The sequence below is a fragment of the Puma concolor genome, chromosome E4 (assembly GCF_028749965.1).
Source record: "Puma concolor isolate L17-30 chromosome E4, mPumCon1.1.hap2, whole genome shotgun sequence".
NCBI classification, from domain to species: domain Eukaryota; kingdom Metazoa; phylum Chordata; class Mammalia; order Carnivora; family Felidae; genus Puma; species Puma concolor.
Genome location: NC_141683.1, coordinates 28,498,187 through 28,520,377, shown reverse-complemented (window position 1 = coordinate 28,520,377; position 22,191 = coordinate 28,498,187). Strand labels below are relative to the sequence as shown.

At 38.4% G+C, this 22,191-nt stretch overlaps 1 protein-coding gene across 1 annotated transcript in view; it reads right to left on the bottom strand.

Annotated features, from left to right (window-relative positions):
- The window catches only part of KDM5B (lysine demethylase 5B), a 79,392-nt gene that overhangs the window by 24,344 nt on the left and 32,857 nt on the right, over positions 1-22,191 (bottom strand). The window contains exons 5-14 of the mRNA XM_086693813.1: positions 18,124-18,258; positions 16,217-16,313; positions 15,112-15,221; positions 12,907-13,065; positions 12,318-12,437; positions 10,399-10,557; positions 9,227-9,408; positions 7,774-7,936; positions 4,385-4,504; positions 2,789-2,983 (exon numbers count right to left, since the gene is read on the bottom strand). Of these exons, the coding sequence (XP_086549939.1) occupies positions 2,789-2,983; positions 4,385-4,504; positions 7,774-7,936; positions 9,227-9,408; positions 10,399-10,557; positions 12,318-12,437; positions 12,907-13,065; positions 15,112-15,221; positions 16,217-16,313; positions 18,124-18,258 (1,440 nt within the window). The remainder of the gene's footprint in view (positions 1-2,788; positions 2,984-4,384; positions 4,505-7,773; positions 7,937-9,226; positions 9,409-10,398; positions 10,558-12,317; positions 12,438-12,906; positions 13,066-15,111; positions 15,222-16,216; positions 16,314-18,123; positions 18,259-22,191) is intronic.

The following is a 22,191-nucleotide window of genomic DNA, read 5'->3' as shown; positions in this document are numbered from 1 at the left end:
AAAAAAAAAAAAAAAGTGGGTGGGAGGGCCTTACGAAAATAGGAGTGCATGATTAAAAATGTCTGGAATACAAAGTAACAACAACCTAGCTACTATGGGCAAGGTAAACTACCTCATTTGTTTAGAGAGAAACTCTTTTTGGACAAGGTAGGCCCTTATGTTTGGTCATTGTGATCAGAGTATGTATGAAAACAGTTATCAATAGGATCGTGAACTACTGACATTAGCTGTTTATTCTACTACAAATTGGCTCTGTCCATAATCTGGATATAGACGGTAAAAGCAAAAGAAATGTATATACTTTCTACCTCAGAGGAAATATTATACAGGAATTCAGAGTAATAAAAAGAACAAGAGTAAATAAAAAGGAAGGAAGAGGAAAAGACTGTCATAAGGGATTATTGATGGGAAGATGCTTAGTGGTATAGATCAGCTCTCACATGAAAAAGTTATCTAAAGGGATTATTATTTATCCAAAATGTTAGAAAAACATACAATAAAGACTACAGTCATAATAAAGTATTTCCTAATTGAAATAGTATCAAGAAAAATAAGATACTGAACCAGTAAATTGCAACTGCAGTTTGTACCACCTGACACCTAGAGAGCCCTCTAGGATATACTTTTGTCACTCAAAGATCAAGCGTTTACCACCTTTTCTCCTTATCTAAAAGGGAATCCAAATCCAACCATGAAAGTGCCAGAAGCTGATTAAGTCAATTTATGAGACACCAAGCTCCTTTGTTTTACTGTTACTCTGTATTTTAACCTTTTGACCATTTTACTTCCTGATTACAAGGGCCAACAACGACAGAGGAGAGTAAGGAAACCACTAATGAATGAATTTTGGTTTTAAACTGGAACTGATCATTAAAAAGGACTTGGAAATAAAAATGGTTGCACTTTTACTTAAAATGAGATTAAGGACCAACTTTACAGATTTTCCTTGAGAAAGACCCACATACAGTTTGCCCAATTTTAGTTTGTAAATTTCCACATCTAGAAAAAAATTTTAAGTTCTCAAAGTTTCAAAAATGAGTTACCATTATTGATATAAGACCTTGGTAAAGGCACTTAAACCCTCTGGGCATTGTTTTCCCTAACTGTAAAATATCAGGGGAAGGTGAGTAAGCTGTTGTTGATCTGTACAGGCTTCAGGGAGTCAAAATTCAAGGATTCTATCTAAAACAGCACATTAAAAAAAAAAAAAAATGAATGTGACTATTTATTTGCAGATACCTCTGGCCCCAACAGTCTAACAAAAGCTAATAAACAATTGAGTTTATTAGCAAGGTTGCAGTATACAAGTAGTCAATATACATAAGTCAATTATATTTATAAATATAAGCCATAAACCATTTGAAATAAAAATTGTTTTAAAGTATCATTTATAACAGTACCAAAAAACATAAAGTATATAATTATAAACCCAAGAAACTATGTATAAGATCTGTATGCTGCAATCTACAAAATACTGAATGAATGAAATCAAGATGACTTAAATAAATGGTGGATATACTATGTCCATGAGCTGGAAGAGTCAACATTGTTAAAATATCAATTCTCCCAACTATATTCATGGACTTAATGGAGTTCCAATGAAAGCCTAACAGGTTTTTTGGTAGAAATCAAAAGCTGATTCTCAAATTTATATGTAAAGCAAAGGAACTAAGATAGCCAAACCAATTTTTAAAATGAACAAAGTTGTACGACTCACACTACCGCATTTCAAGATTTATTACAAAGTTACAGTAATCAACAGCATAGGGTAACAGGAATAGATAAATGCATAAATTAAGAGAATACAACAGAATGTAGAAATAGACCCATATAGGTGAGTCGAATTTCAACACAAAGGTGCCTGGGCATTTCCACAGAAAAAGAACAGTCTTCTCAAGACCTGGTGCTAAAGCAACGAGACACCCATATGAAGAAAAGAGTCATCCCAACCCACACCACACCTTACGCCATAAATAAAAATTACTTGAGATGAGTTAAAGATTCATATGTAAAACCTAACACTAAAAATTCTAGGTGACTGACTATACAGGAGAAAGTCTTCGTGACTTTGGGTTAGATACGATTTCTTAAGGACATAAAAGAGATGCAAAAAAGAAACAACTGCTTAATTGAACTTCATCAAAATAAACTTCTGCTTTTACAAAGACACTGCTTTAAGAATGAAAAAAGGGGCGCCTGGGTGGCTCAGTCGGTTAAGCGTCCGACTTCGGCTCAGGTCATGATCTCACGGTCTGTGAGTTCGAGCCCTGCGTCAGGCTCTGTGCTGACAGCTCAGAGCCTGGAGCCTGTTTCAGATTCTGTGTCTCCCTCTCTCTCTGCCCCTCCCCTGTTCACGCTCTGTCTCTCTCTGTCTCAAAAATAAATAAACGTTAAAAAAAAAAAAAAAAAGAATGAAAAGACAAGCCACTGACTAGAAGAAAATATGTGTAGAGCACCCATCTGACAAAGGATTGGCATCCAGAATACACAGAAGTCTCACAACAATCCAATAAAAAGGGGGCTGGGACAAAACATTTGAACAGACACTTATCAAAGAAATACAAATACAAGTAGTAAATAAGTACACACATGATAAGATGTTCAATAAATCAGTAGCCATTAGAGAAATAGAAATTAAAACCACAAAGAGATACTAATACACATCTATCAGAATGGTCTTAAAGGAAATTAGACTAAGAAAAGACTTCTTAAAATGGTACTAATATGTGTAAGAATTTTACTAAGTAATGCCCTGAGATATGCAATTAGAAGGATTCCAGAACCTTACCAATTTACGGACAGTTTCTCTTAAAGCTTTCTCATCCTCAATCATAATGGCCATGTCTTTCTGAACAGTTGAAGCCACTACGACATCTAGTACATCAGCCTTGGAAGCCATCTTGCAAATCATCTCATCGTGGGAAAATACACAATAGCGGTGAAGCAAACGATAATGCTCCACACACTGTCGGCCTAATGGCAGCTGGGTCAAAAGACAGAGAATACATGACATTCATTCACCTTTCTCCTTCCTATTTCCAAAGACTTTTGACCATTATCAAATTACTAAATATGATATTCTGGGTCATAATACAAATATCAACCCTAAAACCAGACTCTAAGAAGCCTTGGGCCTTTTTTTTTTTAATCTTTGCGTCTCAAAAGATCTGGCATATTAGGCAGTTAAAAAAAAAACAATGGACTTGGGTGACTGGCTGGCTCAGTCAGAAAAGCATGCAACTCCTGATCTCAGTTGTCATGAGTTCAAGCCCCACGCTGGGTATAAATAAACTTAAAAAAAAAAAAAAGTATTAACAATGTATTATTGTCTATAATAATGTAAACTCTAACTGGACATGTGAATTTACACATTTCCTGAAACAACTATGCTGAACCAGTGTGGGTTAACCTACTCCAGGGAATAATAATGCTCCAAAGTAGAACAGAAAATAATTTTAGATACAGGTAGTACTATTACACAGGAAAGCACTGAAACAAGGTTATAATTCATTAGATTTAACATCACACACTTAAACTAGATCTTTTTATGTAAATGAAAAGTAATTATTACTAATACAAAAAGTCTACTTTACAAGGCACCTGGGTTTGGCTCAGGTCATGACCTTGTGGTTCATGGGATTAAGCCCCACGTAGGCTCTGTGCTGACAGCACAGAGCCTGAGCCTGCTTGGGATTCTCTCTCTCCCTTTCACCTGCTCGCACTCTCTCTCTCCAAATAAACAAACATTAAAAAAAAAAAAAATCTAGGGGCGCCTGGGTGGCTCAGTCAGTTAAGCATCCAACTTCGGCTCAGGTCATGATCTTGCAGTTCATGGGTTTGAGCCCTGTGTCAGGCTCTGGGCTGACAGATTCGGATTCTGCTTCGGATTCTGTGTCTCCCTCTCTATCTCTGCCCCTCCCCTGCTCATGCTCTGTCTCTGTCTCTCTCTCAAAAATAAATAAATATTAAAAAAAAAAAAAATCTACAACCAAAACCAAATACATCATTGAAAATTGCTGTCCTGTAGCTAATTTAAGCTACTGCTGTATAGTCTTAAGACTGAACCGTTTGTTCAGTTTGCAATGAAATCCTGAATTTCACCGAAAATGTAAATCAACAGACTCATTTATTCATCAAGTCTCACTTTTACAGAAGAAAAACATTATCAGCTGAACCCAGTAGTGCGCTTAGTTAGTACAGGCTTGCTTTACAATGTGGTGCCAAGTACTCTATCTCACTATGGATGGTAAACAATTTGTAAACCAGCCATTTGAGCAGCAACAGGTTTAAGCAACCATACACATGAAAGCTTTTAAAGTATTATATACCATTTCTGTAGGAAAACAATACATGTGAAAAGGCTCACTAAGTCATAATTACATACCCAATCAACAGTGCAGAAGTTAACAGCCTCAGCAAAATTAAAACCTTGATTAAAACCACTGTGGTAGGCTCTTGGAAACGTAATCACAAACTCCCCAGCACACTGATTAGTTCGGTAAACCTATAGAGACAGAAATTGGAGATTTTTAGTGACATCTGTGAAAGACAAGCTGGGCACAGACTATCAGATAAGTCTCCAGAAAGGGAAGCTTTCTGCTAACTAAAAGTGAACCATAAAAAAAGAACTACGGTAGAAGAATCACAGAGATACTCGTTTCTGTCACAAGATGGAATAGCACCCCAGACTAGTAGGCTGATTATTAATATCTGAATAGAACACACGGCTTTTACTACAAGAATCTGGTTACATCCAGGATTAGGACACATCTTTTTTTTTTTTTTTCCAACATTTATTTATTTTTGGGACAGAGAGAGACAGAGCATGAACGGGGGAGGGGCAGAGAGAGAGGGAGACACAGAATCGGAAACAGGCTCCAGGCTCTGAGCCATCAGCCCAGAGCCTGACGCGGGGCTCGAACTCACGGACCGCGAGATCGTGACCTGGCTGAAGTCGGACGCTTAACCGACTGCGCCACCCAGGCGCCCCAGGACACATCTTTCTAAATATAGCTACAGTTAAGAATATTCTAATTTTATTATACCAAAATAGGATCTCCTACCACCAGTCATCCCATACAGCGATCTTGATTTAGGCCTCAAACTTACCTCCCAACAATTCCCCTTTTCTCACCACCCACTCAAAGAAGAAAAAAACAAAACAAAACCCTGCATTGGGGAGCCTGGGTAGCTCAGTCAGTTAAGCATCTGACTTCTGCTCAGGTCACGATCTCACCAGTTTGTGGGTTCAAGCTCCGTGTCAGGCTCTGTGCTGACAATGGAGAGCATGCTTGGGATTCTCTCTCTCTCCCTCTCTGTCTACCCCTCCCTGACTCGTATTTTCTCCCTCTCTCTCAAAATAAAAAACTTAAAAAAAAAAAAAAGTGTATTAAGGCAGCAGTCTCTTGGACATCAGCCTTAGCAACATTTTTCTGGATAGGTTCTCCTGAGGCAAGGGAAATAAGCAAAAATAAACTACTGGGACTACGACAAATTAAAGAGTTTTTGCACAGCAAAGGAAACCATCAGTAAAAATGAAAAGGCAACCCACTGAATGGTAGAAGATATTTGCAAATTATCTATCCATTAAGGGATTAATATCCAACAACTCAACACCAAAAAATATAATAATAATAATAATAATAATCCAATTGAAACGTAGACATGAGTAGACATTTTGCCAAAGAAGATATAGAGATGGCCAGCAGATAGGTGAAAAGATGCCCAATATCACTAATCATCAGGAAAATGCAAATCAAAACTACAATGAGAGATTTTACACCTCTTAGAATGGCTAGTATCAAAAAGACAACGAAGGGGCACCTGGGTGGCTCAGATGGTTAAACATTCAACTTCGGCTCAGGTCATGATCTCACGGCTTGTGGGTTTGAGCCCCACATCGGGCTCTGTGCTGACAGCTCAGAGCCTGAAGCAGAGGTGCCTGGGTGGCTCAGTCAGTTGAGTTTCCAATTTCAGCTCAAGTCTCTATTTCACGGTTTATGAGTTCAAGCCCCGCAGTGGGCTCACTGCTATCAGTGCAGAGCCTGCTTCTGCTTCTGTCCCCCTCTTCTCTCTGCCCCTCCCCCACCCACAGTATCTCTCTCAAAAATAAACATTTTTTAAAAATGTGTTCTTAATTAAAAAAACCTATAGTGCTCTAGGCACACAGATCCTCAGGCTGGACTTACTCCCATAAAATAATAAAATTAAGGATCTTTTCAACATCTCTCTCTCCATCTTGTCCAAAATGCAGTTCCTGGACTAAGAGTATTAACACCAACTGGGAACTTGGAAATGCAAATTCTCGAGCACCACCCAGACTAACAGAACCAGAAGCTCTGGGGGTGACGTTCAGCCATTCGGGGTTCAGATATAGGCGGAAGTTTGAAGACCACTACCCACCACATGGGCACAATCCCTTCTACAGGGAATAGTTCCTCCCCTCTACCCCCAAATCTGCCAAAAATATTCTTTATCAGAGCTCCAAGTCTTAGTTCAAATGATCATTACAAGTCCTTTCTAATTCTCCCTAGAGTTAGTGCATCAGCCTCATAGTTGACAGCACTGTTAAAGCACACCACCGTTCCATTATCTGTGTAAAGAGTATCTGTCTTTAACCCTTAAATTCTGAGTCTCAAATGCACAGGCTCACTCATCCATCTCTGCGGGTCCAGAATCAAGCCCCGTGGGTTCCTCAACTAAATCACTGAGAATCATGGCCAGACATCTCATTTAGGGCAAGTTACTTATAACAAGTCAGAAAGATCAGTCAATATGAGGGGGAAAAATCAATGTGAAAAATACCAACACAAGGAGATGGTGGTATTTTGGTAGTTATTGGTCATTATTTTCTAAGCTAGTCTCCATGAATAATTTATGATCCCTCAAAGAAAAATCTTTTCCATCTGTCCCCACTTACTAGCCTGTGGCCCCCAAAGCATGAAATTTAGGTCACAGCAACATCAGGAATGCACTTTAGTGCAGTAACCGTACCATCTACATTCGACCTAGCTAACTGAGATAGACCCCTCAACTTCACAGGTTTCACTCTGGCCTCCCTAAATATCTTCAGAGCATTCTCCAACAGGAAACCATATACAAGTAAGTGTCACTTTGTACACCAACCTCAGAGGTGGTATCACCAACAACAGCACCTTTCAGTCTAGAGTAGGAACCCTGAAATCTAAGCTCAAGAGCTTGAAATAAATTTTCTCTTTAAGTAAGCTTAATTGGGGTGGAGGTATAATACAACTAAGACCTACCAAGCATGGAGATCATTTCAGTTTATCATTCAAAATTAAGTTCAAATAGATTCCATAATTTTTTTTAAGGTAGGGACAGAGTATAAAGGATTCTGACTCTAGAGCTTAGATCTAATTATTAGAACAGAACCTAGACATTTTCACAGTAATTTATACAAATAACATTAAGGTCTTTGTTTTGTTGCATTAAAAGACTAAAGCTATAAAGAAAAATTATGGTTTAGAAAGCTTGAATTAGACACTGGAAAAAAAAAAAGCATCACACTTAGTATTTGCAAAATATGGCTGCTTGGCAACCTAGTTATTAGCTGCAACAAATTAGTTTTTATGGTGTCCAAGGATCTAGTCTGACTGGCTTATTGCAGTATAGTATCCAATTACACCAAACAGCTGTTTCTGCTACGCAGTTATGGTATGGAACACATAACCAAATCAATGCATAAAAAACTGAGTAAGGGAAGAGAAGTGGTAAATTAAGCCTGAGTGGCAGGAGGATTGACCCAGAACATACAGGCACTTCATGAGTCATCAGGGTATTGGGGTTCATGATGGTCACAAGCTGATGGAGAAGATCTGGCTGGGACACAAAGAGCTCTGGAGCTAGTTTCTTCATTACATTTTCTAGCTGCTCGGCAGCATACCCTGGGACTCCATACCAGGTTTTTGGCTCACCCCTGGAAACAGATTGTAAAAATAAATCAACCTGAAGAAATACATAAACGTGAAATTTCATTAGAAAAAAATCAGTCTGCAACAACACAAACAAAACAGTTCACAAGTCGTATATTTCAGACCCTGCTCTGTTAAGATTATGCTACATAGGAATGTTCTGAGTGTCATTAGAAATGTGATCTGAACATATATAATGCATTTCCCCCCCTTCAAATGTATAGAATTTGAACATGAGACTTTCTGTCCCAGGTCCCTCTCCTCCCTCCCATTTTTATCTGATCCTTTAGAAAGTATAAATATCTAGAGTTTCTAAGAATATAAGATAACGTGTTAGCTACAGGGTATGTGGTTACCACAATTTCTTATAGCAATTGACAAGGGATGGCAATTCTCCATCATCCTTTTCCTTTGTCCGTTCTGACACGCAAGGTTAAATCAAACACTAATAAGGCAATTAGCATTTCTAAAGAGCTCTTATTCTTCAAAGCACTTTAAACTGTCAACCAATTAATCTGTAACATCCCTGTGAGGTATGGTAAATATAATCTTCATTTTACAGCTGGGAGCAATTGCCTAGGGAAGCAGAACTGATGCTCCACATATATTTGCCAACTCCCTCTTTCTTGTGGTACATTCTCAAATTCCTCGTGTGGGGACTTAAGTGAGTTACAGATCTTCAAATATTTCTGTACTTAGAAAAGCAAGGGAAATGGAGGGGGTAAAAAAACAGATGTGAAAGAAGAAATGGCTTTGCTTACAGTTTAAAAAAAAGTCTGAATATGTGCACCCGGCCACCACGCACACACGCACTGACGAAGCCCATTCTACTATGTATAATGACGCCAGAATTCAACAGCACGAAATAGAAGCTGGCAGTTCCAAGGACCTGGACTCTAGCACCTAGACTTCACTACTCTTCCAAAGGGTATCTGAGCTGCCACTGGCATGGAATGGGATTTTTCCATAGTAAGAGCAAGGCTCAGTGCTTTTTAATCTTTCCATGAGTAAAGATTTTTCACTAAAATCTGTCTACCCTCTCTGCAGAAACATGTTGTACCTGAAAAATAGTGTGTGTACAATTTCAGGGGATTTATCGACTTCCTAGGAATCCTTAAGAACCACTGCCTTAACTTGTGAAGATGCCTGTTCCAACAGTAGTGAAAACTTGAGGGGGGAAAAAAATAGCTCGTTACTCTTCAGACACAGTTGAAGAGTTAAGACACATCTCAGACGACAAGGAAAGTTTCCAGCCCAGCTCGCATACCATTTGTAGGTTATCTGGAACTTCTTACCAGTGCAGGTAGTTAATCGAATAGCTCCAGTGGTCTTCAATATGCCAACAGAATGAAGAAAAGCACATTCCTACATATAACCAAGGAAGTTTCATGCCACATATATCAGCGGTAATGTGAGCAAGGACAGACTGTTCCATCACTGGCATATTGTTCAAATTCCAGCCACTATCAAGATATTCCTAAAAAGAAAGAAGCAAACAAGGTATAAAGGTTTAGCTACATCATGCTAACGTTTTAGATTCTGCACGTTTCAGAAAGCTGACTGAAAACAGTCTTCAAAACAAAAAGTTTGGGATCAGAGGAAAGGAGGGGAGACCACTATGCTGACTTCTTAGATGCCCATATATTACTTCTGCTCAGTTCTGAACTTTCTATCAACAGACTCATATAGCATACACTTCTGTATCTGCCCACTCCCTTTGTTCTGGCTACAGAGGAAATACATCATATCAGTCTGTTTATATCAAGTTCAAAAACAGGCCAGCTAACCTATGGTGCTCCAAGTCAGGATAGTGGTTGTCCTGAGACAGGGAAGGTAGGAAAAGAGGGAGGACAAAAGGGGAACTTCAGGGGTAAGGTCTGGTAATAACAGGTAATGTCCTTATTCTTGTTCTAGTGCTGGTTACATGGGTGTATTCAGTTTGTGAAAACTCATCAAGCTGTGCACACTGTTATGTACTCATCTATGTATATGTTAGATTTCAAAAAGGTTTAAAAAAAAAAATCTTCCTAAAAGTTTGCTATTGTGGAAAATACTAGACTTATAAACACTGAAGTTAAAAGATAAATAGGTCTGGTCCCAATCCCTCAAATTTTCTTCAGAAGGAGAAACCAAAGTTATGGACTGAAGGCACAGGGGAGGTTAAGCATCTCCCCACATCATCACAACGTAGTAGAACAGCTGGGACTAGAATTGTTCTGTGGGCTCCTTCCACTTTTCTTGAAATCATTAAAAATCTAGTAATCAAAAATGTGCTGAAAGTAATCATAAATATTACTTTAAGCCAACCGAGAAGAATTTTAATTGATAATTCAAGTTCCAACCATACATATCTTTGCAGTAAGGCCATGAATGCTGTACTATGTCCTTTAGATAAGGATATGCTGAACTATCAGCTTTAAATGCAGGTCTCTGCTTGAAATACAAGTGCCTCACAGCTACAGCCTACCTCCTCTTCAGGTGAAAGTTTGATTTTCCCATCTCGGACAGGGAAGCCACTGCCAAATTCTTTTGAGGCAATATCGGCTCCATATTCTACTGTGACATCCTCTTCAATAGTGCTTACCAGTCGCCAAAATTCTTTCTCAACCAGTTCTGTGGGAACCATCTGGAAACAAAACCATGAGGAAGAGAAAAAAATGAATTTTTTCTCAGACACTCACAAACTACCCATGACCAATCTGAAGAGATTAGCTAAGTGACAGGAATCATAGGATAGCACCCTAAGGAAAATTATATCCATAACGTTCCACAATTGATCCCAGGCAGTTCAGACATATATATTATTTTCTGAAAGCAACTGTCTAACTAAAGAGTAAGTACTGATTAAGAATTCGTGTTCCTCTATCACCAACCTGGCTACGACTCTAAAAGGGAGTCAAGGAAAGCAAAATTCTGACATTCAAAAACTGGAGATGCTTTTTTGTATGGGAAATAGAATACATAACTTGATGGACTATTACACAGTAGTAACAGCTGTGTGTGAACGACGCTTTATCCGTGAGAGGTGTCCAAACACGTTACCTGGGTGCACTTTACACTCCTTTCACTAGGCCTGGCTGACAGTGGTGCAGGGAGCCATGATGAAAAAGAGTGCAAAACGTGAACAAAAGAGCAATTACTCTACAGCAGTACAAAGAGCCACCAGACGGAGTGTCTAGGATCTGTGGTTAATCCCACGTGAGTCTAGAGACAGGTAACTTAAATGCGATCCCTCAAGATCCTCATCTCCTAAGTAAAATGAAAAACTAAGCACAGATAGAAGAGGTCACATGCATACCACCAACTGGTGAAGCAAACATACCAGAAAATACACTACATGAGGTGTCAAAAGAACTGAAAATTCAAAAGAGCATATTTTGAATTTATAAGCCCATCAAATAGGCAAGCATTTTAAGTAACTTAACAGCTAGTGTTAGTGTTTTTAGGGAAAAACAAATTCACTCATATACTGCTGGGTTCCCATAAATGATACAGCCATTAGAGTAGGGAGAAAATTCATCTGACCTCAGTAAGCATCCCAAGAAAATAATCCAGCTAAAGAAATCTACACGTGTGAAGTGTCTGCTACAGTACTTTGTTGGTAAGTGAGAAAAAATACAACCTAAGTGTCCAGAATTACGGTAGAAAACCATTTAATTCTGGTGTACTCACTTGATGGAACATTAAATGCTGAATGAAACATGCTTATGCTTCTAAGAGCATAAAAGAAAATTTAAAATGAACTCACCCTAAAGTTTATAATACTTATGATAACATAACAACATACGCAAGCATGCTGACCTGCACACAGGAGTCATTCAGTACATTGTAAGGTTTTCCTCTTCTTTTTTTAAAATATGTCCTACTAAATATTGACAACTTTTTTTTTTTTTTAAGTTTATGTATTTATTTTGGAAGAGAGAGAGACTGCATGGGACAGGGAGAGAGAGAGAGAGAGAGAGAGAGAGAATCCCAAGCAGGCTCTGCGCTGACAGCACAGAGCCCAATGCAGGGCTCAAACTGGGAGATCATGACCTGAGCCAAAGCCAAGAGTATGATGCTTAACCAACTGAGCCACCCAGGCGCCCGTGTAAAGTTTTCTTTACAGTACATTTGTTCAACTAAAAGCACTGCTGTTGGTCTCCTTTACTAATATTCTGTTACTGATGCTGTATAATTTGTGTGGAAAAGCCCCTCTTTAGAGAAACCAAGTGAAAAATCAGGATGTATTTTAAAGTATTACGGAATTTTAATATTACTAAACAAATTAAAAGTTCACTGTGCATAATGACTATCAAAATAACCACCAAGTCAAATTTGTCTTCAGATACATCTTTCTACAAAAGTTATTAAAATTCTGTATCAAAGCAGTATGTATGTACATACATGGACTGGCATGTTGAAATAATCAGATTTGAACGCATCTGCCATTTCCCCAAAAGTACGGAGGGTATAGTCCCTGGCTGCTTGTTCAAAGCCAAATGCCTCTTGTGGCTTACTACACTCCTGCCAAAATGAAAAAGAAGGGAAAAAATATTTTTATTTATACATTAGTTATATTTCATTTATATATATTTAAAAAACAGATTAGTTACGTAGTGTTTGTTTAAAATAGAAAAAAAAGCTGAATGAATACACTTCAAAATAACCGTGACCTACTGATTGTAAAATCATACTTCTATTTTTTTTTACGTCATTCAGTCTTTAAGACGTTTTGCAAAGAGCATGCAATGCTTTCTTAAAGAAAAAAAACATTTTAGGTGTAGTTAAAAATTTTTTTTCTGCCTCTTAGCTCCTTGCATGGCTATAGAACTCACTGTCAAGACCGCCTTCCTATTCAGGTCCAGCCCAATTTTTTTTTTTTTTTTTTTTTTTTGAGCATCATTATTATCAACTACTAAATCTAAAACCCAAAAGCAAAGAAAAAGTTTTCTGAAGGAAATTCTCTAATGCCATCTCTGCCATTAATTCTTACCTGGGCCAAACACTTAGGACACCTCCAGTCTCCCTTGGGAACATCATGGAGAGGTGGGATCAAGCAAAAGGTGTGATAACTGTCATCACACCCATCACACAAAAGAAGCCGGTCTTCATCATTGCCACTGCCACATAAGAGGCAGACATACAAATCCACCTGTAGCAATAAAAATAGGTACAAAACAATGGGACATGAGCTACAATTAGATTTTGTGAAATTCTAAGAATAATTGGTCAGGCATAATCTAGTCTCTCCATCCTCCTTCAAATGCAAATGCTTCACCCTCTATAAGAGGTATTTTATTTATTTATTTTGAGAGACTGTGTGCGTTGTGTGTGCATGCATACACAAGCGGGGAGGGGCAGAGAGAGAGAAAGGGAGAGAATCCCAAGCAGGCTCCATGCTGTCAACACAGAGCCCAACGCAGAGCTTGATCCCACAAACCGTGAGACCATGACCTGAGCCAAAATCAAGAGTTGGATGCTTAACTGACTGAGCCACCCAGGCGCCCCATAAGAAGTATTTTAAATGAAAATGCTTCACCTTTTATAAGAGATATTTCACAATGCTTAATGCATTCCCAACTCTAAAGTATAATCTCTAAACTTTTTCAGTTGTGTATTTTAGTTAAAGTTCATTATTAAGATATCTAGCTTTTAGGGGCGCCTGGGTGGCTCAGTTGGTTAAGCGTCCGACTTCGGCTCAGGTCATGATCTCACGGTCCGTGGGTTCGAGCCCCGCGTCGGGCTCTGTGCTGACAGCTCAGAGCCTGGAGCCTGTTTCGGATTCTGTGTCTCCCTCTTTCTCTGACCCTCCCTGTTCATGCTCTCTGTCTCAAAAATAAATAAATGTTAAAAAAAAAAAAAAGATATCTAGCTTTTAGTAGTTTAGAGAATGATAATCTAGAAGAGTAGCAGGTAATAAATTGTCAGCTTAACCAAAAATAGAATTTATAAAAAATTCAATTTTTCCATGTTCAAAAGGAAAGAAAAGCGTTTAAGTTAATTAACCACAATAAATTACTTTATATTCTATATAAGGATTCATGGTTAAGAAGTTCCCCAAATACACAGTTATTACCTGTTACAGGCTCTACTGTGTTCCCCCCCACCCCCCGCCAAATTCATATCTTGAAGTCCCAACTCCCAGTACCTCAGAACGTGACTGGATTTGGAACCAGGGTCTTTAAAGAGGTTAATGAAGGTAAAATGAGATCATAATGAGTGGGCCCTAATCCAATGATTAGTACTGATGAAAAGGAGATATGGACACAGATGTGTACAGAGGAAAACCATGTGAAGATACAGGGAGAAGATGACCATCTACAAGCCAAGTAGAGAGGTCTCAGAAAAAATCCACCCTACAGACGCCTTGGTCTTAGACTTCCAGCCTCCAGAAATGTGAGAAAATAAATTCTGTTGTTTAAGCCACTCAGTCTGTGATACTTTGTTACGGCAACCCTTGCAAACTAATACATTTCCAATAAATATGGAAAGCTAATTCAACTAATAAGGGAGTCTCACTTTTTCAGTCTTTTTTTGTATCAAATAAAAACCTGGGTTCTGATCATTTTCTGTGGGGTTTTTTTGTTTGTTTGTTTTTTTTTATCCAGTGGTGGGAGGGGAGGGGGGAAGAGATGGTACTCATCAATAGGACACTTAATTGGAATAATTTCAAATTCCAAGGTAAAAAGCACTTGTTCAAGCTACTCACTGGCCTCTTGGAAGGGGGCAGAGAAGAAAAGCAACGAGATCTCTGTAATGTCCTAAAGCCTCACTTTTAAGTTTCCGTTTGAGAAAATGACTACTTAGTCCTCCAATTCCTGTTGGTGCTCAATTCCTATTCCACCCCCTCCTTTTCTTTTCCTTCCTTCCTTTTCCTTCCTTGTTGTAAAGTTGGAAAACATCAACACGATTTTTGGATCTAGCTTTCAGCTCATTTGGAGGTGATCTAGTAATTTATGAACATTCCACATATATTCTAGCTCACCATTATTTGTCTCTAAATTGAATGTACTACAGAAAAATGGGCGTCAAGGCTGCCAGGTGTTATTATCTTCATAAGGCATTTGTGTATTTTCTCAATTAGAAAGACACTACAAACTGACATGAAAAGGTCTTTTAATTGTCACACTCTAAACAGTCCTAAGTAAGGCACAAAAGGATAACTGGGGGGTAAAAGCGTTTAAACATATCAACTCACAGCATTGGTGGTTTTTTTAGATCGGCTCTTGGGTTTTTCCTTCTCGCTTTCTACAATGTACTCTTTCTTCTCAATGGGTTCTTGCTTGACGATGCTTTTCATTTCTCTCTCTGTAAGAGGTAGTCTGAGTTAGCTCTTCTGGTACTACGCTTTACTCACCTTGCTCTCTCCCTACCCCAAGCACTCACAGGACACAAACACAATTTTGCTCCTCCTTTTCACTGCAGCAACAGCACCCAGTGTTGCTATGTTCAAGGGCTAAGTACTCGTTACTTCATGATAAAATGCAAACTCTCACAACATTTAAATGTGGGTACTTCTGCAGATGTTGCTCAGTTTGGGAGCTTTTAAGACAGGAGCTGAAGATGTGGTCTTCTTAATGACATGTTACTGAGACATAACATATATTGATGAAAGCAGGTTCCTCGTGATCTTAACTATAAGAGACTAACAATTCACCAACGGCCTCTCTTCCACAATATAGATTATCCCTTCATAAACTATGATACATACTACCCCAACTTCCTGGTTCCAAAGACTGAGAATCTCGGCTAAAACAGTAGCTATCAATTAGTGAACTATCCTCTGGTAGGTGCTGTGCTAAATGCTTTCCATGAATTATTTAGCCCTTTGCAACAAATCCATTTCAAGGACAAGAAAACAGATATTAAAAGAAGTCAAAAAATACTGAAGGTCATACAACTAGTTAGTGATTAAGCCAGGATTCAGATTCAGACCTATATTTTTAAAAATCCATCATCTACTTTCCACTACATTGTGCTGCCTTTCCAATAACTTACCAATCACTAAGAACAACCAATTTTAATAACGTCTTCAGTGACAGTAGAGAAACTGAATCGTATTTCTAATATGCATATATATATATATATATATATATATATATATATATATATATATATGTTTACTTCTACTGGTCACTAACTACAAGAACAGGGACATTAACCTACTTTAAGATTTTATTTCAAGGCCCAACCCGCTGATTAGTATTTAATAGTTGCTACAGTGTTTCCTTAATTAACAAATGAATGATATTTGTACTTTTTTACTTTTTACTTTTTTCCTACTCATGGATAAACTTTCTTACCAGTTTCACATTTTGGAGTTGGACAACCCATTCGTCGTCTCAGGTTATGAGTTCTGGCTTCTGCTGTCTCTTCTGGTTCTATTTTAATATTCATGGCCTTTAAAAAAAAGTGTCACATATATAAGTATTTCCTTTAAAAAAAAAAAAAGGAATTTTCTAAAATCCAACTGAAATCTCAAGGTGACTATAATCTTATAAATTGTTTGTATTAGTATACCTTCAAAACATGCTTCTCTCTCACCACAAAGGAGAGATCCACCCTTAAAATTACTATTATTTAAGGAATGGACCAAAATCTTTGGGATTACAAGAGTATCTCCACTCAGGTAGGCAAAAAAAAAAAAAAAAAAAAAAAAGGGAAAAGTCAAAGATCAGGGAATAAATGAGAGAAAATGTCACTACCAGAATTGGGAACAGCTCTAATTTTCCTCCTAGAAGCTTCCCAGTTCTCATCAACCCACCTCATGCTTTATTCAGTCATCACTAAACCCAACCGCTCACAGTTATATAAATATCCTAATTTCATTAGCCTAGAAGGGTCTGCTAGCTTCTTCCAAAGTCTGCCCATTATTTACAGAAAACTCAGCTTCCATAATAATTTGCTATTAATTCTTCTATTAAATTGTTATTACAAACTACTACTCTTCTAACATCACTAAATTGCTAAAGATTCCCCACCCCCATCATTGAGGGTAAATAAGCCAGTCTCAATTTCCAATGTTTCTTAAAGTGGTAATACTTAATAATGAAGCAAAACAACTTTAGCAAGGGTTTGTGGAACTACACTTGATCATTTTTGCCTGTGTTCATTTCTAGGTATTCAGGATGTCCACTGCAGACAAAATTTTTCCCAGGGTGCTATCATCACCCTATGTGTCTCTCATCTAGGCAGACCTAGGTATCCAGAGCAGTAGGGCATGTCTTACACATTTGAAGACCAAGGTGTGCTCAAACAAGAATTTTTCGACTAATGAACTTTAAGAGCATGCTTACAGACTTCAAATAACCATTATTTTCCTATTCTGAGGCAGTCTTAATTCAGAAAAATAGAGCCCCAAATTTTTTCCTTATCTCTAACTTACCTAAGCTAAAAATAATTGCCTTATTTATATCCCTTTCCTCAGAAAACAAAACTGCTCTTTTTTAATCTTGACCAATAATTATTAATAACCAGAGACTGTTTAAGACACCAATCAATGCGATGAGGCTTAGTCAGCTCTAAGATGTTGCTAATACATTAATCACTGATTGCTAACACTTACATGTCCATCAAGCCAGGCAAGAACACCCCTTCACATGTGTGTATGGAAACAAAGTAACTGGGAAAATAATCTTCTCTTTCCCAGGGGAAACCTCTCAGAGCAGAAAAACCTTGATGCAAACTATCTTTCTCATCAGTTCTCTCCTCCTGATCTTCCCTTATGTTCTACTTTCATTTCATCTTATATATTCAATGCCCCACTCCCATGCTGCCTAATTATTTTCTGTCTTAGCATAAATATCTGCTATTCCTTTTTAGGAACTCAGGAGAGCAGCTTTCAATATCCTCTATCCTCTCTGATCAAAACAAAACAAAACGATAGTTCCCAGCTTTCTATCTCCTAACCTCAATCCCCAATAAACACCGTCTAATTTCAAAACAGGCAAACCAAATACCATCACAATGAATGCCTGTCCTTCCTCAGTTAATTAAGCAGCTGTCTGTCCAGGCAGCATAAACCTAGAAAGAGTTCTCTTTACCCTTTTGACAGTTTCCCCAAGTGTAAAAGCTAGAATACACACAGCATCTTTCTATGAGGTGAACAAGGTTCATAACTACGAACAGTACACACGTGACAGGAACCCAGCATAAGTCAGGCATTAGTGCCAGGGCTCAAGAATTCTGATCAACTGCATGAGGCTCTCACCTCCGCTCTCATGCGTTTTGCTCGTCGGGCTGGGGGGCATGTTTCTGAGGGCTGCACAGACTGCCTCTGGGGAATATCATGGGGTTTGTACTCCTTGTCCTTTGTGTCTGTGCTCAGGTTTGGCTTCTGCAGACACTAGAAATAAAACACAATTGTATTAATGAATTTCCTCTCCGTTTTTAATCTTAAGAATTTCAATGTATTTTTGCAAGGTACATTTTACGATTATTTTACACAGAAACATAAAAGGTCTCCAACTTTTAAAATCCAAATAAACACAAGTCTGCAGTTACCAATCATATACACACACATATAAAAGCTTAAACAATTTTTTAGCAGGTGAATGGTGTTCCTTCAATTCACTTAACTGTTCATGCCATCAGGTTACACCAGGCCACAGTAGGCTCAAGGCCCTCCCAATGAGCCACTTGCAATTACCCCTGATTGCAACTGTCAATTAATTAAAGGCTCAAACCGTTAGAAAGGCCCCTTATAGGGGCGGCCTGGGTGGCTCAGTCAGTTAGTTAAGTGTCTGACTTGGGCTCAGGTCATGATCTCATGGTTCGTGGGTTTGAGCCCCACATCAGGCTCTGTGCTGACAGCCCATAGCCTGGAGCCTGCTTCAGATTCTGTCTCTCTCTCTCTCTCTGCCCTTCCCCTGCTCATGCTCTCTCTCAAAAATAAACATCAAAAAAAAAATTTTTTTAATAAAAAAAAAAGGTCCCTTTTAAGCTCCAAAAATGACCTTCCTTATTGAGAATATTTGATTTTTTACAGTGTTTAGAGTAATAAAATATGGAATCCAATAGGTTTTCTAAATTTTAAAATTCTGCAGTTTCAAACATAACTAGCAATGTTCTGTGATCAAAAGATATCATCTGAATTGAGAAAACAGGTAATTTGACTAAACTGTTCTCCCTGATTAGTGCTTTCATTTACTTCAACATATTCCTACAAGGTCTAACTCACAAGGCAAAGGTTAATAAGTAGCCCACGGCAATAACTTTGGTTCTGATCAGACAAGAGTCTCCTGCTTTGATTATTTTTTTAGTTTGATTCTAAGCTTGCTGATAGAGGGTATTTAAATGCAGGCACAACAAAACAGAGTAACATCAAAATATTACCACTGAATCTAATATGAATTTCAAGTAACTAACACTTCTTCACAATAGGGCCCATAATTATCACAAGAAACATTTATAAAAGCAGGTTCCCAATTGTAACTACTTAGGGTATAATGTATCATCTACGTTGGGATAAGATACAGTGAAATAATAATCTTCTAGAACTCCTGCTCTATGGGTACCATTACTACCATATAGTCTCACAACTGGTACAGAAAGAATCCAGAGAAGAGGGGTGGAAACAATAGCAACCAAAACAGAGTAATTAAGACAACCTATGTCTAACATCTACGAAATACGATGCACTAGAAAATAATACTGATGCAGATTACTTGATACTCTTAAACAAGTAATAAATCTACCACTGGTACAACCGCCTAAGTATATGAAGTATTCTGTTCATTCTAATTAAATTCATACATTGATTTCATCTGGAAATATTAACTAAATTAGTATGGAATACCACCCTCCATTCTGTAACAAGTCCTCAAATTGAGCATTTAGAGTATATTTAAATTTTTTTTTTAATGTTTATTTATTTCTGAGAGAGATAAAGTGGGGGGAGGGGCAGGGGGAGGAAGGGCAGAGAGAGATGGAGACACAGAATCCAAAGCAGGCTCCAGGCTCTGAGCTGTCAGCACAGAGCCCGACGCGGGGCTCGAACTTACAAGCTCTAAGATCATGACCTGAGCTGAACTTGGGACACTTTAACCAACTGAGCCAACCAGGTGCCCCAAGAGTATATTTAATAAAAACATGCAGATGGGAACAAAACCTGCCTATCATCTAAATTAAACTCTTTCAGGGGCACCTGGGTGGCTCAGTCCATTAAGTATCCAACTTCGGTTCAGGTTTGTGAGTTGAAGCCCCACACTGGGCTCTCTGCTATCAGTGCAAAGCCTGCTACAGATCCTTTGTCTTCCCTCTCTCTCTGCCCCTCCCCCACTCACTCTCAAAATAAACATTAAAAACAAATAAATTAGCCTCATTTATATTTTTATATTAACTTTTTAAAAAATATATTTATTTAAGTAATCTCTACACCCAACATGGAACTTGAACTCATGTCCCCAAGATCAAAAGTAACATGCTTTTATGACTGAACCAGCGAGTATGTATGATCATGCGGATATGAACTGAACTGAATCAAGAAAATTTTATTAAGTGGATGGTCAGAAATTCAGAACTCCTAGGGGCACCTGGGTGGCTTGGTCAGTTAAGCATCTGACTCTTGATACTGGCTCAGGTTGGGACCTTGTGGTCGTGGGATCCAGCCCCAATGTCAGGCTCCCCACTGAACATGGAGCCTGCTTGGGAGGCTCTCTCTCCCCTCCCCCACCCCCGCCCTTTCCCCTTTGTGTGCATGTGCTTTCTCTCAAAATAAATAAAACAGTTTTTAGAAATTCAGAGATTATATATGTGGTCCCTATCTCCCACACTAAGTCTAAAACGGTTCCATAAACTATGGTCTGCTTCATTCTGTAAGAACTTTAGAGATCTAAGGTAAAATCAAGGTCAGAAACTTTTCAGAATATATGTGAAAAGCTTTATTATTTTGTTCCAAACCACAATTCCAAACACACACCTGATATGTTTGCTTTGTATCTAATGCGAATATATGCAGACTAATTTTAACTATTATTTGATAAACTGGGATTTAGAGGTAACTGTTACCACAGCATGAGGACACCATCCTACAGAGACAGAGCAATATGCTGAGACAGCTAGAAAACATAGGAATACAATAGTGAGGCTTATGTCCCACTATACCAGGACATCACTGCTCAACATTTCTCAAATTTCCCAAAACTTACTCTAGGCTTCAGTTCACCCTTTTGAAACAATTCCTTCACTAGGCATCTTTTTTTTTCCTTAATATTAAGACTTTATTTTTTTTAGAGAAGTTTTAGGTTTACAGCACAATGAAGATGTGAAGATAGAGATTAACTGTATGTGCCCCACCGTCACACATGCACAGCCTCCCCCGCTGTCACCATCCTCTACCAGAGTAGTAGTATATTTGTTACAACTCATGAACATACACATCATTATCACCCATAGTCCATAGGTGACATTAGGATTCACTTGTGGTATTGTACAGTCTATGGGTTTAGACAAACCTATAATGACATGTATAGTATTTTCATTGCCCTGACAATCCTTTGTACTGTGAATATTTTTCCCTCCCTCTCACCCCCAAACCTCAGGCAACCACTGATCTTTTTAGTGTTTCCGTAGATTAGCCTTTTCCAGAATACCAATACGGTTTGGAATCTTACATTATATGTAAGTATATGTATGCAGCCTTATCACGTTGGTTTCTTTCACTTAGTGATGTTCCTCTCCTTGTCTTATCATGGCTTGAGATCTCATTTCTTTTTAATGCTCAAAAGAACTCCATTCTCTGGATATAACACAGTTCATTTATCCATTCACCTCCTGAAGGACAGGTTGGCTGCATCCAAGTCTTGGCAATTATGAATAATAAAGATGCTAAAAACATCCATGTGCAGGTTTTGTGTGGACATAAGTTTGCAACTCTTTTGTGTAAATACCAGGGAACATGACTGTTGGATCATACGATAAGAGAGTATGTTTGGTTTTCTAAGAAACGGCCAAAGTGTCTTGTCTTCCAAAGTAGCCGTGCCATTTTGCACTTCCAGCAGCAATGAATGAAAACTTCTGTTATCCTCACCAGCATTTGTGCTGTCAGTGTTCTGTCTTTCACCATTCTAATAGGTGTGTGGTGGTATCTCATTGCTTTTGACTCTTTTTAAAAATATACGTATTCCAGGGCACCTGGGTGGCTCAGTCGGTTAAGTATACGACTTCGGCTCAGGTCATGATTTCACAATCTGTGAGTTTGAGCCCTGCATCAGGCTCTGTGCTGACAGCTCAGAGTCTGGAGCCTGTTTCAGATTCTGTGTCTCGCTCTCTCTCTGCC